The following is a 21,024-nucleotide window of genomic DNA, read 5'->3' on the forward strand; positions in this document are numbered from 1 at the left end:
CACTCACCGCACTGGCCCTCGGTGTTGTTGTGGAAGAGGCTGTAGGGCAGCCGGGCCTGGAAGACGTTTCCGTCGAAGGTGACGCTCACACTCAGGGCGGGAATGTCCACGCGCATGGCGGCCCCCGTCACAGACACAAGCACCCCGTCCTTGCTGAAGCCGCTGCTCACCCGAATTTGGTCAAACAAGATCTGGGGGCAGCCAGGGGAGCCCGTGAGCTGGGTGGGCTCTGGGGGCGGGACTTGCCTTTGGGGCTCTGCCTGCGCAGCCCCCACCCCAAAGCCTGGCTCTTCCCCGGGGGCCTGGAGTCTCCAGTTGGCTGCATTTGGGCCGCAGGGTGCGTTCAGCCTGGGGTGGCCCCACAACCTTCCCTGCCCCCCGGGAACTGCCTCCGGCCCTGGGCCATCGCCGCAGCAGCCGGGCCCCCGGCCTGCAGTCGGCCTGCCCGGGTGTGGTTGGGAGACGCCCATCACTGCCACACGCGGCCTGGGCACAGGGAGGGCCGCCCTCCAGCTGCCTGGACTCACCAGGCCCTCCTCCTTCCCGTGCGCCGTGGTGACAGTGAGGACGATCTCCACGGACTTATAATGGATGCTGAGGGCCCGGGGACAGCTGGCGGCAGCGGGGGCCGCGCAGTACTGGCTGTCCAGGTAGAGGCTGAGATTCCCAAGGCGCGCGTGGATCTCCCTCATGAGGACGTAGGTGCAGTTGCCCCGGAAGGAGTAAGAGGTGCCGTCAAAGGTGGAGTAGTGGGAGCCCCCCCACATGCTGCAGACACCTGCGGGACACAGAGGCACCGGCGGGCTGGCGGGCTCCATGGGGGTCCCCTCGCACCCCAGGCTTCTCCGCAGCCAGCGTCGCCACAGCGACTGCCGCCCTGGGACCCCCTCAAGCCCCTCGGCCTCAGCAGCCTCATCTATAAAGTGGGTGCAGTGTGTAGAATGGTGCCCCCCAAAATCTATGGCCACCACAGAACCTCCACACGTGGCCTTGCCGGGAGAAAGCGTCTTTGCAGAGTGATTAAGTGAAGCATCTTATAATGACATCATTGGGGACTACCCGGGTGGACCCTAAATCCAATGGCCACCACCCTTGCGGGGGACAGGAGAGAGACAGACACATGGAGTCGGGAGGCCACAGAGAGACAGAGGAGGAGATGCAGCCACGTCCAGGGGACACCTGGAGCCCCCAGGCTGGGAGAGGCAGGAAGGACCTCCCCAGACCCTCCACAGGGAGCGTGGCCCTGCCCGCCTGGATCTCAGCCTTCCAGCTCCAGGAGGGAGAGAGCGTCTGTGTCGTCTAAGTCCCCTGGCCTGTGGAGGTTTGGAAGGGCGGCCTGGGGCTAAGGACACGGGAGGGGTGGGAACCCCACCACCTCTCAGCGACGGTGCCGCTGTGACGGCAGCTGCTGTGAGGACCCGAGACCACAGCTCCTCTGGGCTCCGGCTTCCATCCTGAGCTTCTCCCGGCCTCAGAAACCCCTGGACGGGCTTCCTTTCAAGCCACACAGGCGGATGTGCAGACAAGCTCAGCCAACGCCTCTGCCCCTCTCCTGTGGGCTGCGTCAGCATGTTCAGCCCGGTGGACACGGAGTCTGCAGACTAATGGCGTACACCATGTGCACCGCTGTGCCCAGGCCGGCGTGGCGCCTGGTGGTTTCCTGAAGGGATGCCACCCATCTCCCAGGCGCGCCTCCACGCACCCCCGCGCCCCACTCCTCCAGCCTGGCCGCTGGCACGCCCGCTCCACCCGCCCCCGGGGGAGTCCCGCGACCGCCCTCACACTCACACTCGCACTCATAGTGGAAGTTGCAAGGCTGGCTGGGCTCCGACACTTTGATGGGCAGGTGCTTGTTCACGCAGGTGACGTTGGCCACGGGCTTCGGCTCCAGCAGGACAACACGGTTGTCACCCACGCACTGCGCCACAGTGCAGTTCTCCAGGGTCCAGGACTCATTGACCTGTGGCAGGGAACAGGCGTGTGCTCACCGGGACCGGTCCACGGGACGCATCCCCTGGTCATCCCGTCCCCCGTGGTACACAGCCCCAGGTGGCCACAAGAGTCTGCCCAGAGACGGTGCCCCCACCGTGTTGGCCCGGCCCCCCAGACCCTGTGCGCCTCCTCCAACTGGAGCTACGGGTGGAGGGTCCCTGAGACAGGCCTTGGGGGCTGGGCCCTGGCTGTGCCTGAGCAAACCCAGGCCCTGTGTGCATAGCAGGGGAGGCGGAGGGCAGGTGGGACGCACCTGCCGTGGAGGGACAGCGTTGTCACAGCCGGGGGCAGGGGAGGGCAGGGGTGGGGAGGTGGAGGACACTGGCGGTGGGGAGGTGGGGCAGGGGCCCTGGAAGCGGTCAATGTCACAATGCTGGTTGCACACGGCATAGAACTGGCAGCCTGCTCGGTCAGTCTTATTGTAGATGACCTCCCCTGTGGGGGACAAGACAGGAAGATAAGCCACTCCCAGCGACAGGCAAGCCAGAGTTTGGGATGGCAAAGGCAGGGGTCAGTGCCGGAGGGAGTGGCCATTCAGGGAGGGGGCCAGGGAGAGCGGAGACTGAATAAGGCCAGTGGGGACAGGGTGAGGCCGGTGGGGATAGAGTGGCTGGCAGGGAGAGAGCAACTGGCTCCCCGGACAGGGAGACTCAGGTTGGTATGGCACAGGGGAAAGGGCACAGGGGCATCATCCACATCGACTCACCAGGTGAGAAGAGCTGTCCAAATGCCCTACAGAAGCACGGAGTTGAGAAGTGGGTGCTGGGGAAGCCAGTGGGCATGAGGGTGGTGAGGACCGAGGTGGACGCAGTGGTCATATTGAAGGTGGGCAGGCTGCTGGGGAGCACTGTGGGGGTTCGGATGGTCCTGAGGGCAGATGAGCTGGGCACTGTGGAGCTGGTGGCTGTGGGTATGGTGGCTGTGGTGGTCAGCACTTTGGGGGTGTGAGCTGTCCCTACAGTGGAGGAGGGGGTGGCCATGGATCTGTTCGTGGTGGCTGTGGTGCTCAGCACTGAAATGGTGCTTGTAGTCCCTGGGCTGGAGGAGAGAGTGGTTTTGGAGCCAGTGGCCGCAGTTGTGGTGGCTGTGGTAGGAATTACCACGGTCCCTGAAGTGGAGGACAAGGCGGTTGTGGAGCCCATGGAAGAAATAATGGTGGCTGTAGTGGTCGGCTCTGTGAGGATCCAGGTGGTCCCTGAGATGGAGGAGGGTGTGCCCGTGGAGCTGGTGGTCACTGTCGTAGTCAACACTTCGGGGGTCTGAGCAGTCCCTGGGCTGGAAGAGGGTGTGGCCATGGCACCAGTGGCTGTAGTAGTACTGGTTGTGGTAGGAATGACATTGCGGGTCTGAGCAGTCCCTGGGGTAGAGGACGGGGTGGCTGCAGAGCCAGTGACCACAGAGCCAGTGGCCGCCATTGTGGTGGCTGTGGTAGGAATTACCACAGTCCCTAAACTGGAGGGCAGAGTGGTTGTGGAGCCCCTGGATGTGGTCATGGTGGTTGTAGTGGTTGGCTCTTTGAGGATCCAGGTGGTCCCTGGAGTGGAGGAGGGAGTAGCCATGGAGCTGGTGGCCACAGCCGTGGTGGCTATGGTGGTCAGCACTGAGGGTGTGTGGGTGGTCCCTGGGACAGAAGACGGAGTTGCTGGGGTGCTGCTGGCTGCAGGTGTGGTGGCCGTGGTGGTCAGCACTCGGGGGATGGGAACTGTCCCTGGAGTGGAGGAGGAAGTGATGATGGAGCCAGTGGCCATGAGCGTGGTGGCCATGGTGGTCAGTGCTGTGGGAGAACCAGTAGTCTGTGGGGTGGTGGAGGGTGTTGCCCTGGAGCCAGTGGCCACAGTTGTGGCGGTGTTGGTCAGCACTCCAGAGGTTTGCGTGGTCCCTGGGATGGAGGAGGGCATCACTGTGGAGCCAGTGGTCGTGGGTGTGGTGGTGGTGATCAGACTTGGAAGGGAGGGTGCAGTTCCTGGGCTGGAGGAGGTGGTGGCTCTGGGGCCAGTGGGCATGGAGGCTGTGGCCATGGTAGTCAGCACTTTGGAGGTGTGAGCTGTTTTTGGGGTGAAGGAGGGGGTGGCTGTGGAGCCAGTGGCCACTGTCGTGGTGACACCAGTAGGAAGTGGGGTGGAGGAGGGCATGGCCATGGAACCAGTGGCCACAGTAGTGGCTGTGGTGGTAAGTGCTGGAATGGTGCCTGTGGTCCCTGGGCTGGAGGAGGGGGTGGCTGTGGATCCAGTGGCCACAATTGTGGTGGCTGTCGTGGTCAGCGCTATGGGGGTCTGAGTAGTCCCTATGGTGGAGGAAGGGGTGGCTGAGGAGCCCGTGGACACAGTCACGGTGGCTATAGTGGTTGGCTCTGTAAGGATCCAGGTGGTCTGTGGAGTGGAGGAGACCGTGGCCATGGAGCTGGTGGCTGAAGTCTTGGTGACTGTGGTAGGAATTACCACAGTTCTTGGAGTGAAGGAGGCCGTGGCCATGGAGCTGGTGGCAGAGTTCTTGGTGACTGTGGTAGAAGGTAGAGTGGAGGAGGGGGTGGCCATGGAGCTGGTGGCCGAAGTCTTGGTGACTATGGTAGAAGGTAGAGTAGAGGAGGGTGTGGCCGTGGAGCTGGTGGCCGTGGTGCTGGGACAATGGCTGTAGTTGCAGCAGAACACTCGGATTTCATAGTTGAAACACATCTTGAACTTCCCCACCTGCTCACGGTTCCTGCAGACCAGGCCGAAGTCCAGGCTGCATTCCACGAGCTGGCCCACCTCCCGCAGAGGAACATCAGGCTGGGCCTGGGCACGGCACTGGAGGCGCAGCGGCTGCTCACAGACGGCTCCCCCGGCCGCACGGATGTTGGAGTAGGTCTCGAAGTCCCCGCCGGACGGCCCCAGCATGGGGTAGCTGTAGTCCAGCCACTCCGACCAGGCACACCGGGGCTCACAGCCCGTGGACACCACCGGGGTTGTGGGGGCCGATGTGGGGCTTCCCGGCAGCAGGGTCGAGGGTCGGGTCTCTCTGGAGGTGGCTGTGGTCCTGGAGGTGGCTGTGGTGAGGCCGGGGGTGGTCTTTCCCGGAGAAGGGGGTGGCTCAGTGGTCCTGCCGTGAGGGTGAGGACTGGACACGGCAGGAGTGGAGTGTGTGGTGGTACCTGTGTTTCCTGCTGTGGTGTGGGAAGTTACCGTGGAGGGCTCTGTGATGTGAGTGGTCCCCGGGCTGCCCATGGAAGTCCAGGCCTTAGGACCCGTGCTGGGACTGCTGGGGGGCAGGGATCGCCCATGTGTGGTGGCCGTGGTGGTCAGCACTAGGGATGTAGGAGTGGTCCCTGGGGCAGAAGAGGGAGTTGCTGGGGTGCTGCTGGCTGCAGGTGTGGTGGCTGTGGTGGTCAGCACTCGGGAGATAGGAGTTGTCCCTGGAGTGGAGGAGGGCGTGATGATGGAGCCAGTGGCCGTGAGCCTGGTGGCCATGGTGGTCATTGTTGTGGAAGGACCAGCAGTCTGTGGGGTGGTGGAGGGTGTTGCCCTGGAGCCAGTGGCCACAGTTGTGGTGTTGTTGGTCAGCACTCCAGAGGTTTGTGTGGTCCCTGGGATGGAGGAGGGCATCACTGTGGAGCCAGTGGTCGTGGGTGTGGTGGTGGTGATTAGCCTTGGAAGGGTGGGTGCAGTCCCTGGGCTGGAGGAGGGGGTGGCTCTGTGGCCAGTGGGCATGGAAGCTGTGGCCATGGTAGTCAGCAATTTGGAGGTGTGAGCTGTTTTTGGGGTGAAGGAGGGGGTGGCTGTGGAGCCAGTGGCTGCCATCGTGGTGACACCAGTAGGAAGTGGGTTGGAGGAGGGCGTTGCCATGGAGCCAGTGGCCACAGTAGTGGCTGTGGTGGTAAGTGCTGGAATGGTGCCTGTGGTCCCTGGGCTGGAGGAAGGGGTGGCTGTGGATCCAGTGGCCACAATTGTGGTGGCTGTCGTGGTCAGCATTATGGGAGTCTGAGCTGTCCCTGTGGTGGAGGAGGGGGTGGTTGTGGAGCCCGTGGACACAGTCACGGTGGCTGTAGCAGTTGGCTCTGTAAGGATCCAGGTGGTCTGTGGAGTGGAGGATGCCCTGGCCATGGACCTGGTGGCTAAAGTCTTGGTGACTATGGTAGAAGGTAGAGTAGAGGAGGGTGTGGCCGTGGAGCTGGTGGCCGTGGTGCTGGGACAATGGCTGTAGTTGCAGCAGAACACTCGGATTTCATAGTTGAAACACATCTTGAACTTTCCCACCTGCTCACGGTTCCTGCAGACCAGACCGAAGTCCAGGCTGCATTCCACGAGCTGGCCCACCTCCCGCAGAGGAACATCAGGCTGGGCCTGGGCACGGCACTGGAGGCGCAGCGGCTGCTCGCAGACGGCTCCCCCGGCCGCGCGGATGTTGGAGTAGGTCTCGAAGTCCCCGCCGGACGGCCCCAGCGTGGGGTAGCTGTAGTCCAGCCACTCCGACCAGGCACACCGGGGCTCACAGCCCGTGGACACCACCAGGGTTGTGGGGGCCGATGTGGGACTTCCCGGCAGCAGGGTCAAGGGTCGGGTCTCTCTGGAGGTGGCTGTGGTCCTGGAGGTGGCTGTGGTGAGGCCGGGGGTGGTCTTTCCCGGAGAAGGGGGTGGCTCAGTGGTCCTGCCGTGAGGGTGAGGACTGGACACGGCAGGAGTGGAGTGTGTGGTGGTACCTGTGTTTCCTGCTGTGGTGTGGGAAGTTACCGTGGAGGGCTCTGTGATGTGAGTGGTCCCCGGGCTGCCCATGGAAGTCCAGGCCTTAGGACCCGTGCTGGGACTGCTGGGGGGCAGGGATCGCCCATGTGTGGTGGCCGTGGTGGTCAGCACTAGGGATGTAGGAGTGGTCCCTGGGGCAGAAGAGGGAGTTGCTGGGGTGCTGCTGGCTGCAGGTGTGGTGGCTGTGGTGGTCAGCACTCGGGGGGTGGGAGTTGTCCCTGGAGTGGAGGAGGGCGTGATGATGGAGCCAGTGGCTGTGAGCCTGGTGGCCATGGTGGTCATTGTTGTGGGAGGACCAGCAGTCTGTGGGGTTGTGGTGGTTGTTGCCCTGGAGCCATTGGCCACAGTTGTGGTGTTGTTGGTCAGCACTCCGGGGGTTTGCATGGTCCCTGGGATGGAGGAGGGCATCACTGTGGAGCCAGTGGTCGTGGGTGTGGTGGTGGTGATTAGCACTGGAAGAGTGGGTGCAGTCCCTGGGCTGGAGGAGGGGATGGCTCTGGGGCCAGTGGGCATGGAAGCTGTGGCTATGGTAGTCAGCATTTTGGAGGTGTGAGCTGTTTTGGGGGTGAAGGAGGGGGTGGCTGTGGATCCAGTGGCCACAATTGTGGTGGCTGTCGTGGTCAGCGCTATGGGGGTCTGAGTAGTCCCTATGGTGGAGGAAGGGGTGGCTGCGGAGCCCGTGGACACAGTCACGGTGGCTGTAGTGGTTGGCTCTGTAAGGATCCAGGTGGTCCGTGGAGTGGAGGAGACCGTGGCCATGGAGCTGGTGGCTGAAGTCTTGGTGACTGTGGTAGGAATTACCACAGTTCTTGGAGTGAAGGAGGCCGTGGCCATGGAGCTGGTGGCAGAGTTCTTGGTGACCGTGGTAGAAGGTAGAGTGGAGGAGGGTGTGGCCGTGGAGCTGGTGGCCATGGTGCTGGGACAATGGCTGTAGTTGCAGCAGAACACTCGGATTTCATAGTTGAAACACATCTTGAACTTTCCCACCTGCTCACGGTTCCTGCAGACCAGACCGAAGTCCAGGCTGCATTCCACGAGCTGGCCCACCTCCCGCAGGGGAACATCAGGCTGGGCCTGGGCACGGCACTGGAGGCGCAGCGGCTGCTCGCAGACGGCTCCCCCGGCCGCGCGGATGTTGGAGTAGGTCTCGAAGTCCCCGCCGGACGGCCCCAGCGTGGGGTAGCTGTAGTCCAGCCACTCCGACCAGGCACACCGGGGCTCACAGCCCGTGGACACCACCAGGGTTGTGGGGGCCGATGTGGGACTTCCCGGCAGCAGGGTCGAGGTCTGGGTCTCTCTGGAGGTGGCTGTGGTGAGGCCTGGGGTGGTCTTTCCCGGAGAAGGGGGTGGCTCAGTGGTCCTGCCGTGAGGGTGAGGACTGGACACGGCAGGAGTGGAGTGTGTGGTGGTACCTGTGTTTCCTGCTGTGGTGTGGGAAGTTACCGTGGAGGGCTCTGTGATGTGAGTGGTCCCCAGGGTGCCCATGGAAGTCCAGGCCTTAGGACCCGTGCTGGGACTGCTGGGGGGCAGGGATCGCCCATGTGTGGTGGCCGTGGTGGTCAGCACTAGGGATGTACGAGTGGTCCCTGGAGTGGAGGAGGGCGTGATGATGGAGCCAGTGGCCGTGAGCCTGGTGGCCATGGTGGTCATTGCTGTGGGAGGACCAGCAGTCTGTGGGGTGGTGGAGGGTGTTGCCCTGGAGCCAGTGGCCACAGTTGTGGCGGTGTTGGTCAGCACTCCAGAGGTTTGCGTGGTCCCTGAGATGGAGGAGGGCATCACTGTGGAGCCAGTGGTCGTGGGTGTGGTGGTGGTGATTAGCCTTGGAAGGGTGGGTGCAGTCCCTGGGCTGGAGGAGGGGGTGGCTCTGTGGCCAGTGGGCATGGAAGCTGTGGCCATGGTAGTCAGCAATTTGGAGGTGTGAGCTGTTTTTGGGGTGAAGGAGGGGGTGGCTGTGGAGCCAGTGGCTGCCATCGTGGTGACACCAGTAGGAAGTGGGTTGGAGGAGGGCGTTGCCATGGAGCCAGTGGCCACAGTAGTGGCTGTGGTGGTAAGTGCTGGAATGGTGCCTGTGGTCCCTGGGCTGGAGGAAGGGGTGGCTGTGGATCCAGTGGCCACTGTTGTGGTGGCTGTCGTGGTCAGCGCTATGGGGGTCTGAGCTGTCCCCGGAGTGGAGGAAGGGGTGACTGTGGATCCAGTAGCCACAGTTGTGTTGGCTGTGGTGGTCAGCACTGTGGGAGTCTGAGCTGTCCCTGTGGTGGAGGAGGGGGTGGCTGTGGAGCCTGTGGATATTGTCACGGTGGCTGTAGTGGTTGGCTCTGTAAGGATCCAGGTGGTCCGCGGAGTGTAGGAGGCTGGGGCCATGGAGCTGGTGGCCGAAGTCTTGGTGACCGTGGTAGAAGGTAGAGTAGAGGAGGGTGTGGCCGTGGAGCTGATGGCCGTGGTGCTGGGACAATGGCTGTAGTTGCAGCAGAACACTCGGATTTCATAGTTGAAACACATCTTGAACTTCCCCACCTGCTCACGGTTCCTGCAGACCAGACCGAAGTCCAGGCTGCATTCCACGAGCTGGCCCACCTCCCGCAGAGGAACATCAGGCTGGGCCTGGGCACGGCACTGGAGGCGCAGCGGCTGCTCGCAGATGGCACCCCCGGCCGCGCGAATGTTGGAGTAGGTCTCGAAGTCCCCGCCGTCAGGGCCAGGGCTGGGATAATCCTCATCCAACCAGTCTGTCCAGGTGCAGCGAGGCACACAGCCTGTGCTGGGAGATGGGGAGCTGGAGGGCAGGATGGTCCCTATGGTGTGCCCAGAGCTGGAAGTCCTCAGGGTCGTGTGCACAGGGGTGGTCACCATGGGGGACATTGTGGAGGTACTGAGCACAGCTGGACTGGTAGGCATGGTCAGAGCCTGGGAGGTCTCCTGCCTCCTGGTAGGGAGGAGGTTGGTCGTGGAAGCTGGAGGGGCAGAGGGACTGGGGAGGGACACCCTTTCTGTGGTCTTTGAGAAGGTGGGGCCAGTTTTAGTGGTGGCCAGAGTTGAGGGTCTTGTTACTGCTGGTGACCTGGTGCTCCAGATGGCAGTGGCTGTGGGGGTGGTAGCCCCTGTGGCAGCAGTGGCTGTGGAGGCAGTAGTTGTAGGGGTGGTGGCCCCCATGGTAGCAGTGACTGTGGAGGCAGTGGCCATGGGTATGGTGGCCCCTGTGGCAGCAGTGGCTGTGGAGGCAGTGGCTGTGGGGGTTATGGCCCCTGTGGTGGCAGTAGCTGTGGAGACAGTGGCCATGGGGGTGGTGGCCCCTGTGGCAGCAGTGGCTGTGGAAGCAGTGGCTGTGGGGGTGGTAGCCCCCATGGTGACCCCTGTGGAGGTGGGTTTGGGTGCCTGTGTGGAGGAGGTGGGTGTGGGGGCGGCCGTGCTGGGGCAGTGGCTGTAGTCATCACAGCAGAGCACACGCACATTGTAGTTGAAGCACATGTTGAACCTGCCTGTCTGGTCCTCATTCCTGCAGGTCAACCCAGTCTCCAGGCTGCAGGTCAGCACCTGCCCGATCTGGTCGATGCTCACCTCGGGGTAGTTCTCCGCCCGGCACTCTATGCGCTCTGGTGCCCAGCACATCTTGCCCCCAGCAGTCCTGATGTTTTCAAAAGTTTCCATGTCCCCCCCTGTCACCCCCGAGGTTGGGAAGTCCACGTCAAACCACTCTGTCCACTCACACTTCGGCTGACATCGGGTCGTGCCCTGGCTGGTGGTGGCCTCGGTGATGGGGCCCTGTGTTGTTGTCTCTGGCCTGGGCGTGCTGATCTCAGCCTGAGTGGTGGACTGATGGCTCGTGAGTGTTGGCACCCGGCCGGTGGTCAGTGGCTCTTTGGAGCCGGTGCTGGCTGTGCCTGTTGGGCGAGCTCTGGAGGTTGCCATTGTCGTTGGGGTTGGCATGGGGGGCTTCGAGGGGCCCCATGTGCCCGAGCTCCTCGTGGTCCCTGGCAGGGCTGAGTGAGTTGGAAAGCTAGATGTGGCCACCTGTGGGACCGTGGGCTCTGTGGAACCTGCAGGAGCTGTGGGGCCTCCTGTGGTGGCCGTAACAAGGGTGCCTGTGTATCTAGGGGATGTCTGTCCTTCTGAGTGGGTGGGGACTGCTGTGGTGGTGGGCGGGGGAGCCCTGGTCACCTCTGGGCTACTCATAGGTGGCAGCGTTGAGATCAGGGTGGTAGTGGTGGTGGTGGCCGTCTCTGGCTCCGTGGCGGGTGGCGGGGTTGTGGCATGTCCCCTGCAGTGGTCGGCACTGCAGCACAGGACCCGGATTCTGTAGTTGTAGCACATCTTGAACACACCCTCCTGCTCCCAGTTCCTGCATACCAGGCCGAAGCGGACGTCACAGTGCACCTTCTGCCCCACCTGCGCCAGGGTCCAGTTGGGGAAGCTCTCGGCCTGGCACTCAATGTCCTCTGGCTGCTTGCATAGGTGCCCTCCCGCAGCCCTGATCTTATCGTAGGACTCAACATCCCCCCCCAACTCCTCAGACTTGGGGTAGTCCTCGTCAAACCACTCAGTCCACTGACAGCGGGGCTGGCAGGCGGTGGTGGCTGGGGCCGGGGAGCTGCTGACGGGGCTGGTGACCGTCGACCTGGCACTCGGGGTCACCCACAGGGTGGTCTGTTCAGTCACTGTGGTCTGGGTGGGGGTGGGCATGGCGGGCTCTGTGCTGGCACTGAGGGAGGGCTGGATGCTGGTGCCTGGGGCCGGGGAGGCACCACAGGGCACATACTCGCAGCAGAGAACCCGCAGCTCATAGTCGTGGCAGAGTGGGGGGCTTTGCTGGCTGTTGGCACACATCAGCCCCCGCGTGCGGTCACAGTCTACCTGCTGGCCCAGCTTCTCCAGCGGCATGTCGGGAAGCTGCTCTGCCCGGCACTCGATGTCTGCCGGCTCAGCGCATACCTGGAACCCCCTCTGCCTCAGGTTTTCAAACGTCTCGAAGTCTCCGCCTCCCAGGCCTGGCTCTGGGCGGTGCCCACTGTACCAGTCAGACCAGTGGCAGACCTCACGGACACACACGGTGGAGAGTGGGAGGGCTGAGCCTGCAAGAAGCAAGGGAGAGGAGTCCTTGCTTCACAAGGAGGAGGGGACCCAGAGGACCCTTGCCCCAGGGCTGGCCCCGCCCCTGTGGGATACTGGGGACCCTAGGCGCCTGCCTCAGCCTGGGTTAGGGCCACTTCTGCGTGAGGGACTGGGCCCTGGCATCCTGGCCTTGAGGGAGTCCACCAGCTGAGAAAGGCCATGGGGAGGGCTGGGGCAGTCTGGGGAGGGCTGGGGCAGAGTCTGGGGAAGGCTGTGATGAGGGCTGGGGTGGATCTAGGGAAGCTTTATTGTCCCCTCAAGGTCACCCATCATTGTGCTGAGGCTTCCTGGGGAGCCCCTGGAGACACGAAGGGTATTGGGAGCTGTGCACCCTCAGAGAGCCTGGCAGGTCAGCAGTTGGTACCCCACTGTGACTACCATCCAGAGCACCTGCACTGAGTGTCCAGGGGGTCCCTCCTCATCACGCAGACGTGGCCAGGCCTCAGGAGAGCCAGGCAGGACTTACCTGTTGTGGAGCCAGGGACCACGGCAGTGGTGAAGGTGAACGGTGTGGTGGCCGGGGTTCCCGGGCATGCCACCGCTCTCCTGACGATGGTGCCGTTGCTTCCGCAGATGGCAATCAGACAGGCGCCAAGCCCATCGGTTGTGTTGTAGATGATGTCCTGGTAGCCATAGATCCTGTCCTCATAGATGCAGGTGCAGGCTGGGGATGGGGCCAACAGAGTCATCTGGTGCCTCTGGGCCCCGGACCCCGGCCTCGGCCGCCCCACCCCGACCCTTCCTTACCCCCAAGGCTGTGGGCGCACTGGATGCCGCTGGGTGTGCAGTTACTGCGGGCAGGGGAGAGGTGAGCTGAGAGCCTGGGGGACAGCCTGCAGGGCCTGCTCCCCAGCCCTGCCCCCCAGCCGCACCTGCTCCCCACCCCCTCACCAGCTCTGGCAGTTCTCTGCTGTGGGGACCCTGGCCCCCACGTCATAGTAGTTTCCGTCCTTGTCGTAGCAGCCACACTGGGCCACGCACTTCATCTCGTCTTCGTTGAAGAAGGGCTGGCTGGGAGGGCACTTCGGGTAACAGCCTGGGGCCAGCAGGGCGAGGGAAAGACTCACTGGGGTCCTTTAGCCTCTCGAGCCAGGGGATCCATGCTGCCAGAAGTAGCCGCCCCCCCACCAGCCAGCGGGGGCCTGCCCTGGAGGCTTGCATTGTGCAGCTCATGGGAGCCTACGCCGTGTCCTTGGGGAACCCCAGCCCCCCCAAGCACACTCGGAAACCCAAAGACAGGAGGTTTCATCCCGGACAGGCTGCCCCTCACCTTCTAGGCCGGGCAGGTCCACCAGGCAGTGCCCGCTGGGGTTCCGGCAGGTTTTCAGGCATGGAGCCCCACAGGGCTGGTAGTGCCACTCACAGCCCCCGTGTGGGTTGTAGAAGTCACAGAATAAGGCTGGGGCACGGAGGACAGAGGCTAAGGAGGCACCCACCGGCCCTCACCCCTGCTGTGCAGGGCAGTCCCGCCTGGCACAGGGGACGGTGTCCCCAGAGCCAGACCTGGGCTTGTCCCAGACATGCAGGGCATCAGGCAGGTGGCACCTCACCTTCCCCTCCGCTCCCCAGCCCTGCCCTTGGAACCCCCGTCCTGTCCCCCAGGAGCCGTCTGGTGCTGGGACAGCCTGTCTGGTGGTTTTACACAGGTCTGCCTCTGTGCACGGGAACATCACACTTGCATGGAGCCACATGCATGTTGGGCGTCTATGTGCGGCTCAGGCCCAGGTCAGTGCCCCTACGGAGGCTGCTGCACCTCCTCCCCCGCCCGGCTGCTCCACCCTTCAGCACCACGGACAGAGCCCGACTCACGACAGGTGTCCGGAGTCCGCCAGGACACACACAGGCCGGCGTCGTGGCAGGCCTGGGCGTAGGCAGCCACAGCCGTGCAGAAGCACTCACAGTCGCCCCCCGAGTCACAGGCGCACGCGTCACTCACGCAGGCCTCGTAGTACTTGGTGGAGTCAACCTGGGAGTGAGGCCCAGGTGCAGCTGTCAGGCCAATGTCCCTCCCACACCCCACTGGCCAGGGGACGGCTGGCCCAGGGCCAGTCCCTGGAGCCATTTGCATTTCAAACCCCCCATGGCAACTCTCTGAGCTCCCTGACTCTTGGGGCCTGGAGTACCTCAGAGCTTGCCCCAAAGGGGAGCTGCTCCAGTACTACCTCCCTAGCCCACCTGTGCCCTTGACCAGCTATATCCTTGCCCACTTGTGCACCTGCCCATCTGCCCACCTCTGCACCTGCCCACCTGCCCATATGCCCACCTGTGCACCTGTGCACCATCCATCTGCCCACCTGTGCATCTGCCCATCTGCCCACATGCCCATCTGCCCACCTGTCCCTCTACCCACCTCTGCACCTGCCCACCTGTGCATCTGCCCATCTGCCCACATGCCCATCTGCCCACCTGTCCATCTGCCCACCTGTCCATCTACCCACCTCTGCACCTGCCCACCTGCCCATCTGCCCACCTGTGCACCTGTGCACCGTCCATCTGCCCACCTGTCCATCTGCCCACCTCTGCACCTGCCCACCTGTGCATCTGCCCATCTGCCCACATGCCCATCTGCCACCTGTCCATCTGCCCACCTCTGCACCTGCCCACCTGTGCATCTGCCCATCTGCCCACCTGTCCATCTACCCACCTCTGCACTTGCCCACCTGCCCATCTGCCCACCTGTGCACCCATCCATTTGCCCACCTGTCCATCTACCCACCTCTGCACCTTCCCATCTGCCCATCAGTGCACCTGCCCGTCTGCCTACCTGTGCACCTGCCCGTCTGCCCACCTGTCCATCTACCCACCTCTGTAGCTTCCCATCTGCCCACCTGTGCACCTGCCCGTCTGCCCACCTATACATCTGCCCACCAGTCCAGCTGCCCCTCTGCCTACCTTCACATGTGCCCTTTGGATCTTTTTTATCACGTGGGTCTGGTCATGCGGCCTACAGCTTCCAAACCCACATGGAGCACAGCACCTCTGCCCGCCCTTGGCTCTCGCCCCCACCTCCCTCAGCGGCAGTGGTGCTGGCCTCCTTTCCAGCTGGGGGCCTTCCCCACAGCTGACCCAACCCTGCGGTGGCCCCCGCTCAGGGCTCTCCACGCCTGGGCATCTGACCACCCAGCGCCCGCCACCCTGCTGCCTCCTCCCAAAGTTAGTTCTGTGAGGGCAGGTCTTGTCCCCTGATGGCCGGGGTGAGCCCAGAACTTGCGAGGCTCTTCCAGGCACCCAGTCAACCTGCGCTAAGGAGGGAGCGGTGACTTCTGGTGCCAGGGACTCGGTGCAGCCTCACTTCCTTTCCAGACCAGCCACGGGGGAAGCCGTGCTGTTAGCCCCATCCTGACCGTGAGGAGCTGCCTGTGTCCTCCAGGCAAGAGCCCACACCCCTCCCAGGCCCCATCTGAATCTGGGCCCAGATGCCAGCTTCCTTTTCAAGGGGACAAGCGGCAGCCGACGTGACAGTGCTCCAGGGCCTCCCATGAGCAAATGTGCCCACCACTGTGCCCACTGCTGCCCCTAAGCCAGCCCCTCAGCTCAGCCCTGAACCACATGCTGTGTGCCTATGTGGGCACTCAAGTCTTCCTTAAAATGACAGGAAACTGTTTTTTGGGTTTTTTGTTTGTTTGTTTTGAGACGGAATTTCACTCTTCTTGCCCAGGCTGGAGTGCAGTGGTGCAATCTCAGTCACTACAACCTCCACCTCCCAGGTTCAAGCGATTATTCTGCCTCAGCCTCCCAAGTAGCTGGGATTACAGGCATGCCACCATGCCTGGGTAAATCTTGTATTTTTAGTATGGCAGAGTTTCGTCATGTTGGCCAGGCTGGTCTTGAACTCCTGACCTCAGGTGATCCACCCACCTCAGCTTCCCAAAGTGCTGAGATTATAGGCATGAGCCACTGCGCCCGGCCAGGAAACTGTCTTTTTGGAATTCTCTGCTTACGGCTGATCTCTGATTCCTCCCTGGCTGGGCGGGGAGCCGGGCTGGCCTTCCAGTTTGCACTGAGAACTGGGCAGGTCTGGGGATGAGGAGGGTGTCTGGGGCCTCTGGGTGTGACTGCGGCTGTGGCCAAGGGAGTGGCCGGGAGACAGCAGAGTTGGCTTCATGCCAGGGGCAGGGAGTGCAGGTGCGGGGCTGGCGGGAGATCCAGACTTGGGGCCTGCCGTGCAGGACCGCGTACCCTGGGAGAACGGTCAGACCCTCTTTGGAGCCCTGGCGTGTGCCCAGAAGACCCGGCTCTCAGTGGGAGGGAAGCAGCCGCCATCCCCACTTCACCCTGTCTGCCAAGCACAGAGCCCCACCTGGGAGCGGCAGGCGGCGAAGGTGGGGCCGTGGAGGATGCTGCACTGCTTCTGGGCCCAGGACTTTCGGGAGGGGTTGGCCGTGCAGGGGTCCTTGGGCGGCAGGGCGTCCGGGCAGGACGGGGAGAGCTTCCAGCTGTTCCCGAACTCCAGCGAGTCCCCCACCACGGACCGGCTCCGCGTGGTGAAGTCGTTGATGGCGTTGCCATCGAAGTTCCCGCACAGGCCGCAGACCCTGCCCTGCAGAGGCGCCAAGAGAGTGGGGCCCTGGAGCCGGGGCCACCGGCACCCGCAGGAGGTGGCATGGGGCCCAGCCCGGGGTCCAGAGCCCTCGGGAGACGGAGGGAGGACAGCCGGTTCCCTAGCCAGTGCCCGGCAAACTTGCAGGGGACGGGTGCAGTGGGTCCCTGGGTGGGCCGCTGGGTGGCACCTGTTTCCCTATAAAACCTTCGGCCCACTGTGGAGGCCAGAGGGCAGGGTTCTCACCAGCCAGGCTCAGCAGGTCCCACAGGACCCCCCTGGCACCAAGGTTTCTGTGGCCGCCAGGTGGTCCTGCAGAGCCTGGGAGCCACGGCCTGAGCTCACCTTGTAGTCCTGGTGCAGCCGGATGAACACGCTGGTCTTCCGGTCCCAGGACACGGCCATCCCGCGGGTCTCAATGACCAGGAAGATGCCCATGTAGCGGATCCTGTATGGGGGGTCCCCGCCCGGCCCTCTGGCCACCGCCTTAAAGGTTCCCTCCTGGAGGATCAGCTCGTAGCTCTGCAGGGGAGGCAGACACTGCCAGAAGCCGACCCTGTGGTCCCCGGGGCGGGGCCTGAGTTGCAGGGATTCCCCACCCAGGGCAGGGCTCTGCAGGTGCACGTGGCACAGGGAGCTGGCGTTCGGGATGAGCTGGGTCGGTGGGACCCTCAGTGAAGGTTTGGCAAGAGGCTGGGCAGGAAGTGCGGGGAGCAGGGACCACGGTCGGCCTGCCTTCTCCCCTGGCAGGGCCCTGGCAGCGGCTCTGCCTTCTTCCCTGGGAGCTCTGGCCCCCCATGCTGGACCGGGTGTCTCTGGGTGTGGCAGGGTGAATGGCAGCTCTGGAAAAGGTCTGTTTACATGCCAACTCCCAGAACCTTGGCCTGCAGCCTTCATGGGAGAAAGCATCTCTAAAGATGGGATTCAGGGAAGCACCTTGAAATAAGATCATCCTGGACTATCTGGGGGTGCCCTACATCCAATGACCAGCGTCCTTACAGAGACAGAAGAGCGAAAAAAAAAACCCAAAAAAAGAGAATAGAGGCACAGACACAGAGGGAGGCCACAGGCAGCCACAGCCACGGGACGCCTGGAGCCTGAGATGCTGGGGGAGGCAGGAAGGACCTCCCCAGACCCTCCCAGGGAGCGTGGTGCTGCCCGCCTGCGTCTCTGACTTCTGGCTCCAGGATGGAAAATGTATGTCTGTGCCCCGTGGTTTGTGGCTATTTGGAACAGCAGCCCCTGTCAGGACACCGCTGAGAACCCGTGAGTGTGGCTGCACTCATGAGGCTTCCCTGGGCCGGCTCGTTGGCTGCGGGCCCGGGGGCGTTCACAGCCGGGGCCGCTCTCACCTCCACGAAGAGCTTGATGGCCTTGGAGCAGGTGGTGCCGGTGGTCCCACAGGGGATGTTCTCCGTGATGACGCGGAAGGTCCCGTGGCTGGCGTTGCCCCCACAGTAGTCCTGGGCCGGGAGGAGACAAGCAGCTGACTGCAGGCCCGAGCGTGCCCAGCGTGGGAGCCGGGGAGGGGTCGGCGTACCTGCGCCAGGGTGTACTCGCAGCTGCCTTCGAAGCTGTAGCGCTCGCCGTCAAAGGTGATGACGTGGCCATCGCCATAGGCCACGCAGGTGCCCAGGCAGAGCCGGTGGCTGCACTCCCACCTCCGGTTCCTGCAGGTGCTGCAAGGGGCCAGGACAGTGCCTGCTCACGGGGGCTGCCCTCCCGGCCTTCCCGAGACCCAGCACCCGGGCCCGTGCGGGTCAGCCTGGAGCCTCAGCCTCCCAGGCCCAGCCTGGCCCTCCTCGGTGAAAGGGGTGGTCCCGCACAGTGACTTCAGGGCATGCAGCCCCACCAGGTTCCTGGTAGCACCACAGTCCCTGGGCCACCTTCCAGAGGACGCACAGGATGGCCCCTGGCTTTCCTAGCAACTCTTGTGCCACCGCCCCACCTCACCCCAGCCAGTTCACCGCCTGCCCTCCCCCCGCCCTCCCTACTCTCTCCCCTTCCTCCCCCTTGCCCTCCCTCCCCACCCCCTCCCTTCCTTGCCTCCTGCCTCCACATCCGCTGGCCTCCCTGCCCACCCGCTGCCTCTGAGGGACCCAAGACCCACCAGGTGTTGCAGTCGACCCTGATGGTCTCCCCAGGCTTGTAGATGGCCTCGTTGTGCACGCAGGGACAGTCCTCCTCGGCGATGCAGCCCCCACTCCCGTCCGACACCAGCCCCGGGGGACAGACGCAGCCGGACACGCAGTGTGTGCTGAACTGTGGGCCCAGGCAGGTCGAGGTCAGGGCCGGACACCGGGGGGGCAGATGCTACTCATCCTTCGGGAAGGCACGCCCAGGGCCCCCGGGCAATGTCCGGGTCGGGGCGGAGCTTCTGGTGGGGGGGTTAGGCCTTCGGCCACGCAGTGTCTCCAGGACCACCGGGGCCCTGGGCTTGGGAGCTGGGGAAGCTGGGAACCCTTCCCTGCCCACCCTCCCTGAAGCACGGGGCGGTGGGGAGTCGCCGAGGCCAGCACCGGAAGACTCACACAGCCCACGTCCAGTGTGTGGCAGCTCCGGACGCACTCGGCCCCAGGGGTGCCCGCTGAGCTGTTGCTGCAGTCCAGGTACACCATGGGGGCCGCGCACCCTGGGGGAAGAGCTCGGTGGGAGGGGTCCTGCGGAAGGGCAGCCTCGGCCCCAACTGTCCCTGGGCGGCCCTGAGCCTGTCCTGCTGACCGAGCTAACCAGGGTTCCACAACACCAGCAGCCCCCAACCCCAAGGCACCCCAGCCATGCTGCAGGGCAGAGACCCACCAGCCCCTCCTTCCCTGGCATGTCTAGGCGTGGGGGCCTGTGGCAGGGCCCAGGTGAAGACTGATCTGGCTGGGTGGGGCTCAGGTGGGGCTGGGCTGGGCTGGGCGGGGTGTGGCATGGCTGGGTGGGGCTCAGGTGGGGCGGGGCTGGGCTGGGCGGGGTGTGGCATGGCTGGGTGGGGCTCAGGTGGGGCTGGGCTGGGCTGGGCGGGGTGTGGCATGGCTGGGTGGGGCTCAGGTGGGGCGGGGCTGGGCTGGGTGGGGTGTGGCTTGGCTGGGTGGGGCTCAGGTGGGGCGGGGCTGGGCTGGGCGGGGTGTGGCATGGCTGGGTGGGGCTCAGGTGGGGCGGGGCGGGGCTGGGCGGGGTGTGGCATGGCTGGGTGGGGCTCAGGTGGGGCGGGGCTGGGCTGGGCGGGGTGTGGCATGGCTGGGTGGGGCTCAGGTGGGGCGGGGCAGGCGCCTACCTGTGTTTCTCTGCAGGGTGGCTCCCAGGCAGCTCAGCTTCCCGCCTGCACACGAGCTGAGAGAGATGGACCGCACAGCCTGGACCTGCGGCCTGCACCCCACAGACCCCACCCTGGGCTCCCGAGCCCCCGCTGAGCTCCCCAGCCCGGCCGCCTCCTTGTAAGGCCAGCTGGTGCCTGCCGCCGGGTTCTGTGGGAGACCCCAAGTCCCTCGGAGGCTCGTGGGCAAATACACACGGATGGGTGACCAGGCAGTCGGGACCCTGGGGTTGGGAGCGGCCTTTGAGGCCAGGGTGAGAGTGGGGGCTGTCCCCCCTTTCCCGGCAGGGGCTGCCATTCAAGGTGAGAACAGCCAGCAGGCATTCTCCCGGCCTCTCTCCCGGCCGGGAATTTTCTCTTCAGAACATGCTGGGCCCACCCTGTGCCGCCCTCCCCAGCCTGGCCCCTCGTGTCTCAGAACCCTCAGGGGAGGCGCAGAAGGCTTCGGGTGTGGAGCGGAAGTTCAGCGGGAGGCCCCTGTCTGCCCAGGGAGGGCGGGTGGTGGCTTCGAGGAGCACCTGGGACCCGGTCCCCGGCCGGCTCTTACCACACGGCGCCCTCCTCATGCACCACCTCCCCGGGGGCCAGCACGGTGCCGTGAACGTAGCAGGGGCACTCCCGGGCGGGCACACAGGCACCCGCGTCGTTGAGGAAGGTGCCGGAGGGGCAGGCGCAGCCGTCCACAGGCACAAAGGCGACGCCGCAGGTGACATCAGCCTCGCTCAGGCCGCGGCAGGTGGGCTGGCAGGCGTCCACCACGTAGGCGTAGCGCTGGGACTCGGGGCAGCTCTGCATGTACCTGGCTGCGGTTGGGAGTCGGGGGGACAGGTCAGTGGCCGGGCAGCCCGGCCGACCCCCCCACTCGCGCCATCCTCAACGCTGCGTCCCCGTCTGTGACTCAGAGATCACGAGGGTTTGAGGTTCTCGCGAGGCTGGGATGCGGAGGACAAAGCTGGGGGCTGAGAACCGCGTGGGTGACAGGTGCCGCCGCCCAGGGCCCCCGCGCCCCCACGCAGCGCGACACCTCCACCCCGCGGGCACTCACTGCAGACGCCGTCCCTCCAGCCGCTGAGCCGCACGCCCTTGGCGGCGCAGGCGAGCACGTAGGAGGACAGGGCGGCACACAGGCAGTCCTCGCTGCGCTCACAGTTGCAGGTGTCAAACAGGCAGTTCTGCGGGGAGGGGGGCGTCAGGGACCCCAGCCCACCATGGCTCCCCACCCGCCCTGCGCAGTCCTGGGGGGCTGCTTCGCGGCCTCTCACCGAGTGGAAGGGTTTGGGGTTGATGATGGAGTGGCAGGGCGAGAAGGCGCCGGCGGGGTCCGTCAGCCGCGAGCACCAGTGCCGGGCGTAGTTATCTGCGGGGAA

At 64.5% G+C, this 21,024-nt stretch overlaps 1 protein-coding gene across 1 annotated transcript in view; it reads right to left on the bottom strand.

Annotated features, from left to right (window-relative positions):
* Window positions 1–21,024, bottom strand: part of MUC5B (mucin 5B, oligomeric mucus/gel-forming) — a 38,080-nt gene that overhangs the window by 7,622 nt on the left and 9,434 nt on the right. The window contains exons 16-35 of the mRNA XM_039470361.2: window positions 20,920–21,014; window positions 20,703–20,829; window positions 20,205–20,460; window positions 19,619–19,674; window positions 18,888–18,988; window positions 18,467–18,618; window positions 17,897–18,035; window positions 17,709–17,819; window positions 16,702–16,878; window positions 16,117–16,356; window positions 13,626–13,782; window positions 13,087–13,215; window positions 12,708–12,852; window positions 12,564–12,607; window positions 12,283–12,480; window positions 2,699–11,776; window positions 2,246–2,427; window positions 1,789–1,960; window positions 528–778; window positions 8–191 (exon numbers count right to left, since the gene is read on the bottom strand). Of these exons, the coding sequence (XP_039326295.2) occupies window positions 8–191; window positions 528–778; window positions 1,789–1,960; window positions 2,246–2,427; window positions 2,699–11,776; window positions 12,283–12,480; window positions 12,564–12,607; window positions 12,708–12,852; window positions 13,087–13,215; window positions 13,626–13,782; window positions 16,117–16,356; window positions 16,702–16,878; window positions 17,709–17,819; window positions 17,897–18,035; window positions 18,467–18,618; window positions 18,888–18,988; window positions 19,619–19,674; window positions 20,205–20,460; window positions 20,703–20,829; window positions 20,920–21,014 (11,994 nt within the window). The remainder of the gene's footprint in view (window positions 1–7; window positions 192–527; window positions 779–1,788; window positions 1,961–2,245; window positions 2,428–2,698; window positions 11,777–12,282; window positions 12,481–12,563; window positions 12,608–12,707; window positions 12,853–13,086; window positions 13,216–13,625; window positions 13,783–16,116; window positions 16,357–16,701; window positions 16,879–17,708; window positions 17,820–17,896; window positions 18,036–18,466; window positions 18,619–18,887; window positions 18,989–19,618; window positions 19,675–20,204; window positions 20,461–20,702; window positions 20,830–20,919; window positions 21,015–21,024) is intronic.

Source organism: Saimiri boliviensis, chromosome 6, assembly GCF_048565385.1.
Source record: "Saimiri boliviensis isolate mSaiBol1 chromosome 6, mSaiBol1.pri, whole genome shotgun sequence".
Lineage (NCBI taxonomy): Eukaryota > Metazoa > Chordata > Mammalia > Primates > Cebidae > Saimiri > Saimiri boliviensis.